Below are 17035 nucleotides of genomic sequence, written 5' to 3'. Positions count from 1 at the left end.
CTCTGTTAGAAGCCCACGAAGGAGAACGAAGAAATTAAGATTTCATATCTACAATGTGGTCAGATTATCGCTAGATGGGAGAAAGGGAAGTAACAGCAATGTTGTCTCCATTTCCCACACTTGAAAGTAGGACAGATGTGGGGATTGTCAGTTCGGTTTGAGTCGCAGTAGATAGCAGTTCCTTTATATTTTTCTTTATTCAAGTTATTGTGTCATTGTGTAGTGTCATGAAACATTAGGTTCAGTGTGGAACAGCATGTTTTCATTTAGGATACTTTCGCAAAGCGCGATTCGTGAAGAAGAGTGCATAGATGTGAAATGTGCCAGGTAGCTGAGGGTCTTCATTTTCACTATCATCTTTAAGAACAAGGTAAGTTTTTGCAAAGTTTTCATTAGGCTATTTTCACAGCACAAGTGAAGCGTGATTTAATGGCTTGTCCCATGTCTCCATGGCTCTCCATCCACCCACCCATAATCAGAATACGAACTGACAATCACCGAGTCTGACCTACTTTCAAGCACGGAAAATGGAGACAATGTTGCCGTTACTTCTCTGTCTCTCCATCTGGTCCAATGATAAACGGAACACAGTGCAGAAAGGAAATGCTTAAATATGAAAAATGCCCAAAAATTTATGAAAGGTTGTGTAGGTTCGTAAACAATTTTAGGACTAATATCTATATATTTGTCTGATTATTTCAATTTAGATCATCCAACTGTCTATATGGTGACTTTATAAAAACATCTATGTAATCACCCTGAAGATATTGTTAGAGGAGGACATGATAGTGATGACAATGAGGGGAGTGGGTAGGAATATTCTGGCTTATACAGGTTGGAGGATGGACATGCTTGCTACTTTTGGTTTGAATACATAGGTTTCAGCCACTGATAGCAATATCCACCATGGTGGATGCTGGGCCAGCCAGTTGGCAGAGTTCAATCTCATAGTGAATGAGTTCCAAGGGGAGAGAGGTTCTTAGTCCAATGACATGACTTGCGTTAAAGATTGCCTCAGATATGTGGTGTGGAGAGATTCTGGTCAATAAATATTGATTTATGTATAATATACACGGGCCTAGTTACTTCCATTTGTTTATCTCAAACAGAACAGTACTATGTGTTTAAATTATATAAACTCAAACATTAACGTGGCATGCAATTACATATCACCAGTGCACAACATTATGAAGTTACGACCAATCAAAATCAGGCATCTTATTTTTATATTATTCAAGGACAAGGTACACTTACCCTGAAGGTACATTTCTTCGCCATCGCCAAAAGGATCGCCACATTTAGTGCATCGAGCGCAAGTTGGGTGGAAGTGATGGTTATCTCCAGCCTGTTTTTAAAGAGACAAGAGCATTTACAAGAGTTTTAATTTCTTATATATTATATATAAGTACAAATATCCAGAAAATGAATGAATGAATGAATGAATGAACAAACAGTCTTACTTCGAGATTTTCCCAAGAAACCAAACAATCCATAGAGAAAGAAAAAAAAAACAATTTTAATGGCGAAGAAGAAGGGAGATGAGGTGGTGGTGGTTGTAAAGCTGATAGTTCTAGTGTGGAAGATGGCTGTGGTGTTTGCGAAGAAAAAAAAGAAGTAGGAGGAGGAGGAGCAGAAAGAGGAAGTGGTGGTGGTGGCAGTGACGAGGTGATGATGGGAGGTCTCAATCATTTCTACAGATTGTGATCCTGACAATATTTCGATAAATATACAGAACTCCTCCCATCTTAAATCAGAACTGTGAATGTAATTATTTGCTGAACATGTCTTTTAAACTAAAAACACTATTTAAGTGAAGAGAGAATTATATGATGTCAATTAAGCAACAGTGAAATATAAATGGAAGAGGGCACCGAAGTAGTTTGAAAAAAACATCCTAAAGAAGCTTCATTCACCATGAATCTCACAGTACATGCTGGGGGAGTAAACTACGAAAAGAGAAGTCGAAAACTCGGGTATTTCATACTTTGTGACAAGATTTAACACAAATATGTTTATGTATTAGTGAAAAAAAGTTAACTTGTTTTATTGGTTTTGTTTGTTGTAACCACGAAAAAAAGTAAATAAGTTTAGTCTTCTACAGATTTTGATAATCTGAAGAAATCGTATTCTAAAGATCACTTGCATTCTTATCTTTTGTTTAAAGAACTTTCGAAGCAGGCTTTCCATATTTCTGAACTCTTAAGTAAATACAACAAAGTGTTAAAAATTAAACATAAAAGAACATAAGATTATGAACATTTTTTAATTGACGTAGCAAGTCTTCTGTGTAAGCACTTGCTTGTTTTTAGAGGTCACAACAGAACTGAACTTTCCTTACATATGGAAAATGCCACAGCTATATTCAAACTTGTACTGAATAGAAATGATCTGAAATAGCACTGAGAAAAGATGATCTATTTTCGTGGACTTTCAAAAACAATTCAGAATGAACTAACTGAATTTTTTTGAGAGAATAAATTAGTGATTTTTATTGATACAAGTGTGAACAAAGTCCAATTTATTGCATGTCTTGTAGATGAAGCAAAAGATATTTCAGAAAAAAAAAAAAAAACAGTGCTCTATTATTGTCAGATTGGTGGCTTATAATGGTGAAATTAAAAAAAACATTTAATTATGTCACTGGAAACAGTTATGTTTTTGCTGTATTTACTGTGCTGAATGGTGTACCGGTACTAGAAAAGTACCATTACGACAGTACAATGTGAAAAATAAACTGATGATTGAAACATACGATGATACTAGTGTTTTCGTGGAAGAGTTATATGGCTTACAAGCTAAATTCGTGAAATTGAGTTCTACCCCTCTTCCCCTTCAAGCACTTTTCAGTCATTTCTTGTCCCAATGTTTCAGTTTAGTTTTGCAGCAGTTACTTATGTATAAAAACTGTAAACATTTTTCCCTCTCCTCAGAGCATTCTATCTTTTTTCCATATATTCTCGAAGTGTACTGAAATACTTGAATGTAAAGTAGGAAAATGCATTCTTACAAAAAGTGAAATAAGGTGGAATTTCAGCATTAAGATAATATTTTCTGGAATTAATTGATGTTCTGAATGAAATAAATTATTCTCTAGATTCAAATGCTGTATAAACATGAGGTAATTAAGACTAAAAGTAGATTCATCTTTTATTATCATTTTTTTGCATTTCTTCTAACCATAAGGCTGGCTATGATGGGGACGTTTTGAAGGGCATGAATTGTCGGATTTTCCAGTCTCGTAAGATAACATAAGTAATACTATGACAGTATGTGCACACACAAATATTATTAATAGTAACAAAAAACAAGTTAGTAACATCACATTCTGACTGTCTTCAGCTGAGAGAAGAGATACCTGATATACATTTCTAGATTAATGTACACCTGATATACATTCCAGTCTACACATATTATGTGTCAAGATAGGAAATATACACAAATGTTGTAGGCACAGAAAAAAAAGTTAATACAGTACTTTAAAAAATGTAGGATTATTACATAATTAACACAGCAAAATAAGATAAATTAAGACAGTGGATATAAAATAAGAACATCCTCTCAGGCTGAAGAAATGAAGGCTTTCATAAAGAACCTGAGGTCAAGTGACAATTTCAGAAAATGAGTTTTAAATACTGGACTCACCTGTAGCACCTTGCCTGATATGTATCGGCTGCAGTAAGCACACTTCACCCCAAATTGCTTCTGGTAATCTTTCTCGCAATATGGAATGCCATCTCTGCAATAAAAATGTATGTTACATTTCAGGAATGAATTAATAAAATTACTTAAGCTGTGGGAAATGAAATCTGACAATTTAGTTACTAACAGTCTTCCTTCAATTTAGTTTCATAACTCAGTCAGAGAAGCCGAAGAGAAATAATATGGAGAAGATAATGACAGATTCGATAAAGACTGCTTTCTCTAGCTAGCAAATCTAGTGTAATTTATTATATTGGATTAGACGGATCATACACGACAGAGAGATAGACAGAGTTTCATTTATCATATAAAAATCACGAAAAGAACTGCTCTATTTTATTTGGAGCACATCATCGGTATGTGTTTTTGATTTCACATGAGGACTTAGGAGTTGTTTTTTAAAACTGGTGCATTCCCTGGAATAGTAACTTAACGTACGTTATGTCGTTTTTCCGTTTCCAGCATATTGAATCATTAATAACACATCCCCCTCCTTTACCTTCAACAAACACAGCACCCTCTAGAAAGACTTGAATGTCGTTCTGCATAATGCTGTTACACCAGATCTAAAATGTTTGATGCTCTGTATCTCAAATTCAATATATTGTAGTTAAATTCTTGTTTTAGAGAACTCCTCAATTATTATATTTAATGATCATCATCTCCAGTTCAATTGGCCTGGATACTCTGAATATAAACAAAATCCGCCCAATAATTTATTAGAAACGCCTAAGATCACTTCTTTGCCATCAACAATAATGGTTGTTTATTTCCGTGGAAATCTTTAAACTGATAATTTCTATTTATATTTCGTAAAAAGAGAAGGTGAAAATCAGTTGTTATTGGCCTATCCAAAAACATGAACTGAGCTCAAACTCGTTAATAAATGTGATGGCGAATGTTTTTCGGTTAATTAGTAAGTGGGTCATTCTGAGCTTCACAGTACCATTGACCAAGCGGTTTCATTTACAGTGCTAGGGAGCTCTAAGCTCAAGTTAGGGCGGGCTACTGTAGACAGAAAGACAGATAAAACAGATAATGTGAGAAGGGAACAGATTGGGAGAGAGGAAGAAAACCAGATAGTTACAGTTGTGAAGCAAAATTGTTTTCAAATTTAATTTTACACAGTCACTCAATCACCATTCACTACGGTCATGATGGATTCTTAATTCGTCCATTAATCTATTTATATTATTATAAAAAAACATACACAGTTTCTCATGGGAAATACTCATACTGACAAAAGTACAAGCATCTTCTTATTAAGTAAAATACATTAAATATTGTAACTGTTTGTGAGAAATATTGGATAGCAAGACAGTTAATGGTTTTACTGTCAAGAACTCAGCATTAGTTTACAACATTAAATACCGTAACAACTAAATAACAAATTTAATTTTCTTTTTGTACTGAAATTGCAAACTGCAGTCTGGAATAATACTGTATAAAAAAACTGACACTTAACGAATAATTTTAAACATATTTACAACCCATGTACAAAACATACCAAAAATAGCTGTTATTTTAATGGAGACAAAAATCGTGTCCCTTAATTACTAATTAGTAATATAAATTCCTATGAACGTTGTTGTCGTAAATGAAGTCATACTTACTTCCCCATGTATTCCCCATGCAGCACAGAATCACAAGTGCGGCATTTAAAGCACCAGATGTGCCACTGTCTTTCTAATGCAATCAGTGCTTGTCCCTCCTTCAACTCTTCCTGGCATCCAGCACACTCTGTATTAAAAAAATCAAATGTATAAAAAAATATGACATATCACAAACACCCAACCACTCCCCTTCCATACACACTGCATACACAAACATCCCCTCCAGGTACCCACCCTCATTCCTCCACATACACATCCCACCTCACCACATACTTAATGAAGGCTGGGAAGAAAGTAGTAGAAACACTACTCTAAGGGACAACAGAATTTATTTTCACAATAATTTAGCATTACGTTCCTTTAATATAATCCTCTGTTATGTTCACACCATGTTGCACCCCAAGAAGGTGGCACACAACGTCAGCAGAACCGTTCATTTCTATTCTAGCTTCATAAAGAGAATTTGCTGTAAAGGTTGGTTCACAAAAAACCAGGAACGAAAACGACAACGAGAACGAGAACGGAAATAATGTTAAATGTATTTAAATGTGAGCATTCACAATACTCAATTGTGTATGCACACATTTAAATACATTTATTTTAACAAATATTTCTGTTCTCGTTGCAGTTTCTGTTCCCGGTTTATTGTGGACCAGCCTTAAGAGTGCACCTCTCATATAACACTTACTTCACACATCTTCATAAAGAAGACAAATTCATATGGGCTTATGGCTAGAGAATACATTGATGTTCAAGATTTTCCACTGCAATTGTTTCAAAGTATCCTTAACATCAATGCTAGATTATCCTGTCACTCTGCATCAGTCATGGTAAAAAGCTAACATCCACTATGCTATAGTTCCCAGTGGGTCCTTAAGATCCCGTCAGACTTGTTGTTAGAGCAATTCTCTTGAATGACAGGACTTCACTACTTTACAATGCTTACATTCTATTAATTGTGCACAACTGACTTGCCACAGAACACACTACTATTTTGAGGCACAACCATATCACTGACATTACATTGAAATAACGTGAAAATGTAAACATTACTTTATTTCCAGTTCATATACAAGGTGAACCGATAATAATACCATTAATTTCAGAGAATTATTCTTTAAGATATTTCAAACAAAAAAGTTTAATACAATTGTGCTTGTTTTTGCTTCCTTTTAGAGATAAAAATTGTTTTATATGAAACATTTCATAGTGTGTTTTGGGAAAGTAGTCGATTTAATTTCCAATATGCTCAGTCAATTTAAGACAGCAGGGTATTATGATAATGAATGATTGAAATAATTTTAGTTTTGTCCTTTAAACGTGCAAAAATTTGATCCGAACAAATGTAATATTTTAAAATTTGTTTTCAGAACGAAAAGTTACATTTGTTCAGATCAAATTTTTGCACATTTAAAGGGTTAACTTAAAATTCTTTCAATAATTTATTATAATACACAATTCTCTTAAATTGACTGAGCATACTGGAATTAAATCGATGACTTTCCCAAAACACGTTACGAAATGTTCCATATAAAACAATTTTTATTTCGGAAAGGAAGCAGTAACGAGCAAAATTGTACGAAACTTTTTTTGTTTGAAATATCTCAAAGAACAACCCCTGAAATTATTGGTATTACTTTTGGTTCATTCTGTGTGTATATAATAACAATAATAATAATAAAATTATGGTTTATTTAATTATGCCCTCAACTGTCGAAGTTATATCAGCGTCGCCAGTGTGCTGGAATTTTGTTCCACAGGAGTTCGTTTACATGCCAGTAAATCTACTGACATAAGCCTGTTGCATCTAAGCACACTTAAAGGCCATCGATCTAGGCCGGGATCAAACCCACAACCTCGAGCACAGAAGGCCAGTGTTATACAGACTGAGCTACCCAGTCCGACTAATAATAACAACAATAACAACGATGATTTGTGTTGAATATCAAGCCGAAATTAGGCAATAACTAGGGTAAAATATCGTAACAGTTTCAATTAAGACAGAAAAATTGTTTATACAACAAATTTATCAAATCATTAGTGACGCACGCACGCACGCATGCACACAAAAAAAAATGCCGAAAAAATGGGTAAACGGTCACATACACATGCAAATAACACTACATTTAAAATAAGCTCTTCAAAAACAAAACTGAAGTGTCTTGAAGAATTTTGTAAACGTAATTTACAGTTCTTTAACAGTTAGTTAATGATTACGATTAAGATTTGGAAATCCGTAATTTTATTATATACCACTATAAACACATCCTGGTGAAAAGCTGACATCCTTTATGGCAGAGCTCCGAATAATTACAGATCCTTCAGATCTTGCCAGATGTTTATTTAGAACAATCTTCTTGGATGATAGGACTTCATTACCTCACAGCGCTTACATTTTAGTGCCATGATCTTGTCCAACTGTGCACAGCTGACTCTTACATAAAACACTAAGTTACTATCTGTAGGCACTATTATATCACTTGGCGCTCCATTGAAATAACGAGACATTGCTACCATTATTTTCTTTCCAGCTCTTGTATATACATACATACAAAAATGTAAAGTGACGGAAGCACGAAACACATGTATGCACGCATACAGGCACACAACGCTATACTTAAAATATGCTCTTGGCAAACAATATTGTAAAGTCTTGATGAATTTTATGGAAGACATTGTATATAGGTACACAGATGTTACGGAACATGGTATTTAATTATTAATTTTGCTGTTCTTCAAAAAAAAAAATTAAAGATTTGAAAATTTATATTTTTGCAACTGCATACAAAAGTTTATCACACACTGCTGTAGATGTGTCCTACCATAGTAAGAATATTAAAACCTGATGATGTCATCTTATGAAATGAAGTGTTGTTGTTTGACCTTCATTCAAAATTAAAATTATGAAATAACAAATGTAAACGTTTATAATTACGTATTATTTTGGCACAGATTCGATTATCATGGTATTATTCTTTTAATAAATCAGTTCATACAGTTCTAAACCAATCTCACATCAGAATGTACAATACAATGTAGGATTAGACATGCTACAAAATCACACTCATTGTAAACTGCACTATACATACACATACCTGGACCATTTGTGCTGGAAGGGCTGGCTTGAGGGGACTGTGTCTCTCGCACTGGGATCTGAACACACTTCTGGCATAAAACTTCTTTTCCTGTGTAGGTGACACGCTGCCCTGATGGGAATGGTTGCCTGGAACAAGACATCACAGCTAACGTCTGTAATCACATCTAACCAGATTAACATTATGCCTCAAGGTCTCAGCACACTCCGGTACCCAACATGTTCAATTAGCTTGCATGTTTGCACAGAAATTTGTGCAATGATTCAGCACTTACGTAACAGGAGGAAGTGCTGCCACATATGGTCAAATCCGGCACAAAGAATTATTGTACACAACTAGTAAAATTTTGGAGGGACGAAATTTGTGGAAGCCAATACCAGAATGAATGAATTAATGAGTGTGTAAATGAATGAATGAATGAATGAATGAAGTGAATGGATTAGAACAAAATCTGAAGTGAAAAGTTATAAAAGGTACGAATATGAAGTCTTAGGTCTTAATCGGTACCTAGCCAAGCTTTAATTATGGCATTCTTCTGAACAAACCTGGATAATACCATTCTGCCAAATAAACTTAAGATAATTTTGAAGAATAATAAGTCGAAAATAGAGTGTAAAAAAGAGAAATATTTTGCTGATAACATTATGTGTTCTCTGTGGCAAAGTAGATACCATGTTTGCTGTTAAATCAGAGAACTGTAGATAGAAGATGAAGACTTAAGTGTGGTAGAAGCAATGTTTAAATGTATGTAATGCTAGACATTCAGAGGAAAAGTTGGATCGGTGTCTGGTAGAGTTCCTGGGTAGCTCAGTTGGTACGTTTAACTAAAGGTCCCAGGTTCGATATCTGGCTCCGGAACAATTTTTCTCTCGAAATTATTCAAATCAACTTTACAGGGAGTTATACCTGAAAACTTGACACAGACACATTTATGGCATATACTCTCCACCTAAGCGAGTAAATTTTAGGCAAAATTGTTTGATAATTTTTCACTCATTTAAAAATTTAACTTTGATATTCATCAACCTTGTCTGTCATACCAACACAAGGGATAGCGAATTTCGCCAAAAGAATTCAGGAAGATTCTGGTTCACTGTAACAGGAATCAGAGGAAACTATAATAATTTACATTCATTATGATCAATGAACATAGATAACAAGGAAACGAAGCTACATGTTTAATGTTTTTTATATTAACGTCGGGTACTCAATTGTTCGTCATTCAACCATATTAAGCCAGTTGTATAGATCAATTTACTGGCAGAGTCGTTGCCCAAAGTGCACCACACCCGCAATGAGATGAGATGATGATAGATATTTGTTGGGATGCCACAGGAGAACCGAGCTCCAGGAGAAAACCCCTGTGTTACCTGGACTATGGACTTCACCAACACAAGTTATAAATCGGGGGTATGCCAGAAATCGAAACCAGGTCCACAGGATTGTAAGTGCAGACCACTGTGGCGGCTGTTTAATGAAATATGAAGTATCATTTTCATAACATGCTCGCATCTTAATAATCAGTGGCTCACAATTGCGATTCACAGATTATTTTCTTGCACTAAATGCAATGATTATCGGCAATAAAAAGAGAAGACTGAGTGTTGCTGTTTACAGCTTAAATGTCTTGACCTATATTTTTGTCAGATAATGTTCTGTATTAAAATTAACTACTAATGAGTGATATCTTATTATTATCACTTCGATATAAATTATGCAAATTTGCATTTTTTAAAGACTGTACTGTTCAGAACTTGAACTAGGTCGTAAGAAACACAACTACGAACAAAAAATGTGTAATCGTTAAATGGAATCTATGACTAGTATTTCCCGGTCATAAACAGCATTTTAAATTATTTTTTAAATAACAATGGTAATCTGTGTTACCATCTACTTACATTCCATGCGATGCATATTAGAGTACTTAAAGAACTGGAATTGTCATTGAATAAAGAGAATATGATGTATACAAAAGGATAAATAACTTGTTCATACAGCTACAACATATTGTGAAATAAGAAAGAATATTTTAACTGCATAATACTGCAATAATTCAACGTGACAAGTCAGGTGGTATGCTATGTTTATTGTCTTGCAGTACTTTACCATACGTCATCTGTATGTGCAATCTGTTTTCTTTCTATGACAATATAGGTGTCAATTAACATAGTCTTAAGAATTACTGACAATACACTACATGTTTCCATATGTTTCACTTATACTGTGATGAATTCGAAGGATACAATGTTAATGATAAATGATGTAAAAATTACTCAGTATTCTGAACGTCAATCTATTCAATTTATCAACCGAATAATAATAATAATAATAATAATAATAATAATAATAATAATAATAATAATGTGTCATTCGTAACATACGTGCATTATATGTATATGTTTATAATGGTTTTCATGCACACAATTTCAATTTCTGTTTCTACTTTTTTTCTGTCTATTCACATAAATGACATAATCTCGCCAGATTCAAACGTATATGCAACAGGTTTCCTAGGTATAAATGTAAGAATCAAATTTCTCAATTAATCACATATTTTATTGTACAGGAAACCAGTTTTATCGATTTACAATTGCTATTGTATTTCTTTAGTTTTTCACTTCGACTTAGTTTATATTAAGGGGTTAGGTACAGCTTACAGCAGTAACATTTTGCAAATATTCAACATTTTTTCCCTCCATTACTGTATCTTGTACAATAATGAAAATTAATATGTGTAAAACACTGTCCTTCCGCTATATGAAAAAAAAAATATATATATATTTTTACGATTTGAAAAAAATCATTTACTCTTTTTTTTTTTTAATTCAGTTCATTGTGCAGTGATGAAGAGTTTTCACACATAACTCAAAAACTATCCAACATTCTGTGATGAAATTTTTTGTGTGTATTTATGCATGTCATATCTACAATATGATGCAAAGGTCACTTCTCTGCCTTTGATATATTGTCTGATAAAAAATAAATTTATTTAAAAGACGGTCAAATATCAGTATTTCCTCCTAACATAAAATAAAACAAATATTGTTTATTAAGGAATATAGTTGAAAGAACACGATATTGTAAAAATGAGTTTCAGCAATAAAATACAAGAGAGAGAACATGAAAAAGTTAACAAGTTTTTGAGTTATAAGGGAAACGCTTCATCACTGCACAGTGAACTGCCATCATTTTGAATTAAAAAAATATATATACATATATATATTTTTTTAAATCGTAAAAATATATATATTTTTTTTTTTCATATAGCAGAAGGGCAGTGTTTTATACATACAAATTTCCATTATTGTACAAGATACAGTAATGCAGGAAAAAATGTTGAATATTTCCAAACAGTTTACTGCTGTAAGCTGTACCTAACCCCTTAAATTATATGTGGTTACCTTACAAGCAAATTATTATTCCTTTGCCTCAAAGGTAAAAATCCTCCAATAGGTAATTTTATTTATAATAGGTGCAAATAATATATCTCTAGCAAGTTGACGAGACATTAAGTAGTCATTATTTCAAAACTTGATTTGAAGTTTGAAACAACTTCTGCTTATGAACCAGAACTACATCCACAGACTCTGTTATGACTAGGGAACGGATTTCTAGTTCCATACCTATTTCGTTAGATACGTCCTACCTAGACTTAAGTTATTCAGATATCTCTACGTTTCACATACACAGGATCCCCCCTATTTAAATTCTATAGCACCTAAAACGCCTAAATGAACCAAAAAGTATAAATGCCTAAAATCTATGTGTGTGCCTGAAATGCGCATTTTTAGTATTTTGCGATTATTGAAAATAAAAAACACTGGTCTGGCAAGTTCGTCCCATTTTTGGTCTTAGAAGGTGAGACAAAAAGATTTCAAGATTTTACCTAATTTGCTGGAACCGAAGTTCGTTTGGAAAAATCCATCTAGCATAAAAGGGGTGGTAGGTTGTTCAGATTTGGCGAGAGCTTACAAATTATTTTTCGCGCCAATGCACCCCATCATACGAAATGAAACTGACCGTTCTTTCACTGATAGAATCTGAGTCTTCAGTTCAGTAGTACTCATTGTCAGCACAGTTCTTTGTACATAAATTCCATCTAAAATGGAATATTTACTAAAATTAAAATTATTAATTGTTAAATTTATATAACCTCCTAAAAGTCCTAAATTGGATTTTATAAAGTACTAAATCTCTCTTTTTAGCATCCAGAAATCCGCTCCCTAGTTATGAACCAACACATCACGTGTTCTATTTTTGCAAAACGGAACAAACACCATCAAACACGAAAACATTCGTCCAAAAATTTATATGAACCATAATATATATCTCGTCTGTTATGTAAATAAATACAAATAAAGAACGTACTACGTCATATATCGACTTAAGCATATCATAATTAATATCGTATCACTGCAAGCACTCTAATTTTCCTAGGTTATGTAAGTTTATGTTTAAAAATTGAGTTTATAGTCTTCACTAGCGACCATTTCATTTTATGTTGACATACTGTATAAGTGTATATGAATACAGATATACCTTTAATTGAGGTTCTGGCTGATATGTACATCTATTATCACTTGACGATTTGTGTCAGAGGAAGAACAATTCTTTGTATGCATCTGAAGTCTGAATAGTGTAATGTGTATCTAGTCAGCGATGTATGCAATGGAGTGGGAAAGGAACTGGCAACACTACCCCATTATCTCCTGGCCTAGTTGCCTCATAAGTGGAACCTTGTTGGTATCACTTGTGAGGTTCCTTCAGATCTCTTTGGACAGTTGACTAAACAACAATAATACAGAAGATATTCTCACACATTTCAGCGCCATGCATAACTCATTCTGCGCATCATAAGGACGCATAGATGGTTTCGTATGACTACAAGAAGAATTTATTTCAAAGAATTTGTACTTAATGAAAATAAATTACGTATTAAATCAACGAGAGGGAACTTCAGATTCAAGTATTACACATAAAAATGTAGCAAGAAATTCATAACCACGGACACTGTACTAAGTGTCAAGAGCATATTCTGGTCAAGTGCTTCCTAATGTGTTTTAAATTGCTTACATGCAATAAAATGAAGATGTATTTATATGATGATGCAATGACATATGTTCAGTATTCCTGCATAGAAATCATGATACAAAGTATTACCTGCATCTGGCACAAGTGAAACACTTCTGGTGGTATGTGTTGCCAAGTGCCGACACCACTTCCCCCTCAACGTATTCACCACAGATGGCACATTTTGTGCCAAACTGGCGCTGGTAGTCTGCCGTGCAGTAATAGTTGCCATCTTTACAGAAGAAGCCACCCTGCGCCAAAGAATTCTTGCACACTGCAACAATTATTTCATTCTTATGTCACCATAAAAATTATATTTTATTTAAAACACTCGCTACATTGTAATTTTCTGATAATTAATTTGAATATCGTTCTGTAAAATTTGACGAGACGAAAGAAGCAAATCTTTAATGAAAATTTGTCTAATGAAATTCAAGTTGTTCTCAGCGAAATAGTAGTATTCAATATTGTCATTGGTATGATGAAACTACATGTAAAGTAACAAGTCTGCATACTAACTCATAATTCGTAACTGTACTAATAACTTTAAATAATAACATTGAAAAAATAAAAAATCAGATGTTCAAACCAAATTTATTTCACATAAATATTAGCACTAAAATTCTTAAGGTCCTTTCCAAATACACTGTTACTAATGACAAACAGGTCTACTACTAATACTAATACCAAAATTGAACGACAGGAGTTGATATAAGAATCATAATGAGAAATATAGGCTACTTATAATTTATTATATGCGAAATGAAGAATTAATCGAAATACTGAATTCTGGTAGTACCCAAATTAATTTTAAAATACCAGATGGAAAGATAAAAGAGATTTAGGAACACCTGTTTGTAATTAATATATTCTTTTCTGTCATACTACTTACTACGAACCAAATAAACCATCAAGTTGCGTTTGAACGATGTTAATGATTTGTGTATTGTGTGTATAAAATGGCACACATGTCAATGCTCAGTTTCTCAGTTTCACTTCCCTGAAATGTGTTTTTTTTTAATATGAATATCACGCACTTTGCCAATCGAAGTTATACAGTATACAGGATGGAAGGCAACCTTTTACAATCCTTCTGGGATATATCTCGAATTATGACAAACAAGAAAGACTAATAATATTTTGTTCCCAGAAGGGCGGTTTTCGAAAAATAATGGTATTTTGTAACTTGAAATTATGATTAAGTTTTTCATGAAACTGCTCAAAATTGGATTTTTATCTCATGTAAGATGACAGAGAAAGTTATGTATGGCCATGTTACAGTAGTATTTGCGTGGAAAATAACATAGATTTCGAATAAATCGCGTTAATAGTCGTGTACACATTGCATGGGAACAGGGCTGTGACACGCTGGCAACACTGTTTCTTACGTATGCAAACCATGTGGCCAAGCTGGGTGTACGGAGTGGACAATACGCTTACATTCACTTCGTCATTAGTTGTAGGCTACGTGCAGTTCGAAGCACTTGAAACACAACGAGATGCCACAGTTTTCTAATCGAGAGTATTTGGACATATTATTTTAATTTATGGCGAAACTGGTCACAATGCCACTGCAGCTGCTCGCTTATACCGTGACAGATAACTGGATCAGGAGTGTGAAAGTTGCAGACACGCAACTGGTGGACACTTTGAACAATACCCTTAGAGAATGGTGTACAAAATTTAACAGCATACCTCATATTAATGTGCATCATTTTCATTTAGTTTCAAAGTAGTTTATTTCTTCCAAGCACTGTATTGTAATTGAGTTTGAGTGACATAAACTGTGTGATCCTCAATGTAAAATAATACTGTATTTAAAGGATTAATTTTGTTTTGTGCATAATTTTTCATTCTACTGTATTATTGATGAAATTGCCTTAAAATGTAACGGAAACTACGTGTTTGTTAGTAATAAATTTAGTCCTGAAGCGATAAAATAACGAACGTTTCATCATAGATAACGAATAACATAGTTCATGTAATTAACAAATTACGATTACATAAATTTTGATTTGACTGCATTCTCAACAGATGTTTTTGTTTACAAAACGGTATGTGTGTACACCGTCTCAAAACCCCTGCCAAGTAGATGATTGGAGCGGCATTCAGTATGCTGGGATGCAATGATCTCACGAAGTAAACACTGCTACTGTCTACAACGTTGCAACATTGCAATATTCGTTTTCTCGAAATATTACAAAAACTATTGATCGTATGAAAAAATATTATTTGACAAAACGTTCCCAAATGACATGATCTGTTATGTGTGTGAAGGATAGTAAAAGGTTACCTTCCACCCTGTATACTGTACGTTTATTCATGACGTAGCATTAGAAGTAATTAAGAAAAATGAAACATTAAACATTGTCACTATTTCAAAAGTAAAGTTATTTCTAAATTAAAATTCATGTTCATTCTCAAATTGTTTAGTAGCGACTTTATTAAAATTGATTCTGACGATATCTTTATTGGCATTTAATATACAGATTCATTTCCTTCATAGTGTTCTGTCCAAGGGCAGGTCTTTCACTGCAAACCCAGCATTCTCCAGTATTTTCTATTTTCTGCCTTTCTCTTTGTCTCCGCATATGATCCACATATCTTAATGTCGTTTATGATCTGATATCTTCTTCTGCCAACTCTTCCCCCGTTCACCATTTCTTCCAGTGCATCCTTCAGTAGGCAGTTTCTGCTCAGCCAGTGACCAAACCAATTCCTTTTTCTCTTTCTGATCAGTTTCAGCACCATTCTTTCTTCACCCACTCTTTCCAATACAACTTCATTTCTTATTCTCTCTGTCCGCTTCACACGCTCCATCCTTTTCCATATCCACATTTCAAATGCGTCTATTCGTTTCTCTCCATTTCGTCGTAATGTCCATGTTTCTGTCCCATACAATGCCACACTCCACACAAAGCACTTTACTAGTCTCTTCCTCAGTTATTTTTCCAGAGGTCCGCAGAAGATGCTCCTTTTTCTATTAAAAACTTCCTTTATGAAATTAAAATTTGGAGCGAGTCTTGATGGAAGTGCAACCTATATGTATAGAACAATTTCACACGATTGTCCACAAGTTGCATGGCTCTTGTTTACTGCACATGTGCAGTGTGTTGTAGGCGAAACTTATGCAATAAGGGAGCTCCAAATTCTATTTCCGAATCTGTACAGTAAATTCACACAATAAACAGTGTAGATTTATGTTAAAAGGATCTCCTTAGGATAAATTTATTATCTACTTGATTAAACCTTCGCTAGTTCCGACCTTCAATGTCCGCTACGTTACTATCAATAGAGAGGTTTATTCATTCAATCTGTTTGATCGGTAGCTCACTTTGAGATGGAGACTTATTCCAGCACTGAATTTTGGGTCTTCGGAAAATAAATTGATCCGTGAGAGTGTGACAAATATTTAATTGCCCCGTTGAGTTAAAAAAAACACTATTTTTGTCGGTTATTTAACGACGCTGTATCAAATACTGGGTTATTTAGCAACTATGTAATTGGTGACATCGAGCATTTGGTGAGATGTGACCAACGACTCGTAATGAAATTACC

General features: G+C 33.9%; 1 protein-coding gene across 12 annotated transcripts in view; it reads right to left on the bottom strand.

Annotated features, from left to right (window-relative positions):
- The window catches only part of Unc-115a (Uncoordinated 115a), a 609469-nt gene that overhangs the window by 93534 nt on the left and 498900 nt on the right, over positions 1-17035 (bottom strand). For all 12 annotated transcript variants that reach the window (XR_011335573.1, XM_069843363.1, XM_069843357.1 and 9 more), the window contains 5 exons: positions 13568-13751; positions 8408-8535; positions 5313-5439; positions 3643-3736; positions 1255-1345 (listed from right to left, as the gene is read on the bottom strand). Coding sequence is in view for 11 of the 12 variants with exons in the window: in XM_069843363.1 (XP_069699464.1) it covers positions 1255-1345; positions 3643-3736; positions 5313-5439; positions 8408-8535; positions 13568-13751 (624 nt within the window). In the remaining variant the exon portion in view is untranslated. The remainder of the gene's footprint in view (positions 1-1254; positions 1346-3642; positions 3737-5312; positions 5440-8407; positions 8536-13567; positions 13752-17035) is intronic.

The sequence above is a fragment of the Periplaneta americana genome, chromosome 13, assembly GCF_040183065.1.
Source record: "Periplaneta americana isolate PAMFEO1 chromosome 13, P.americana_PAMFEO1_priV1, whole genome shotgun sequence".
NCBI classification, from domain to species: Eukaryota; Metazoa; Arthropoda; class Insecta; order Blattodea; family Blattidae; genus Periplaneta; species Periplaneta americana.
This window is presented reverse-complemented; position numbering and strand designations above follow the sequence as displayed.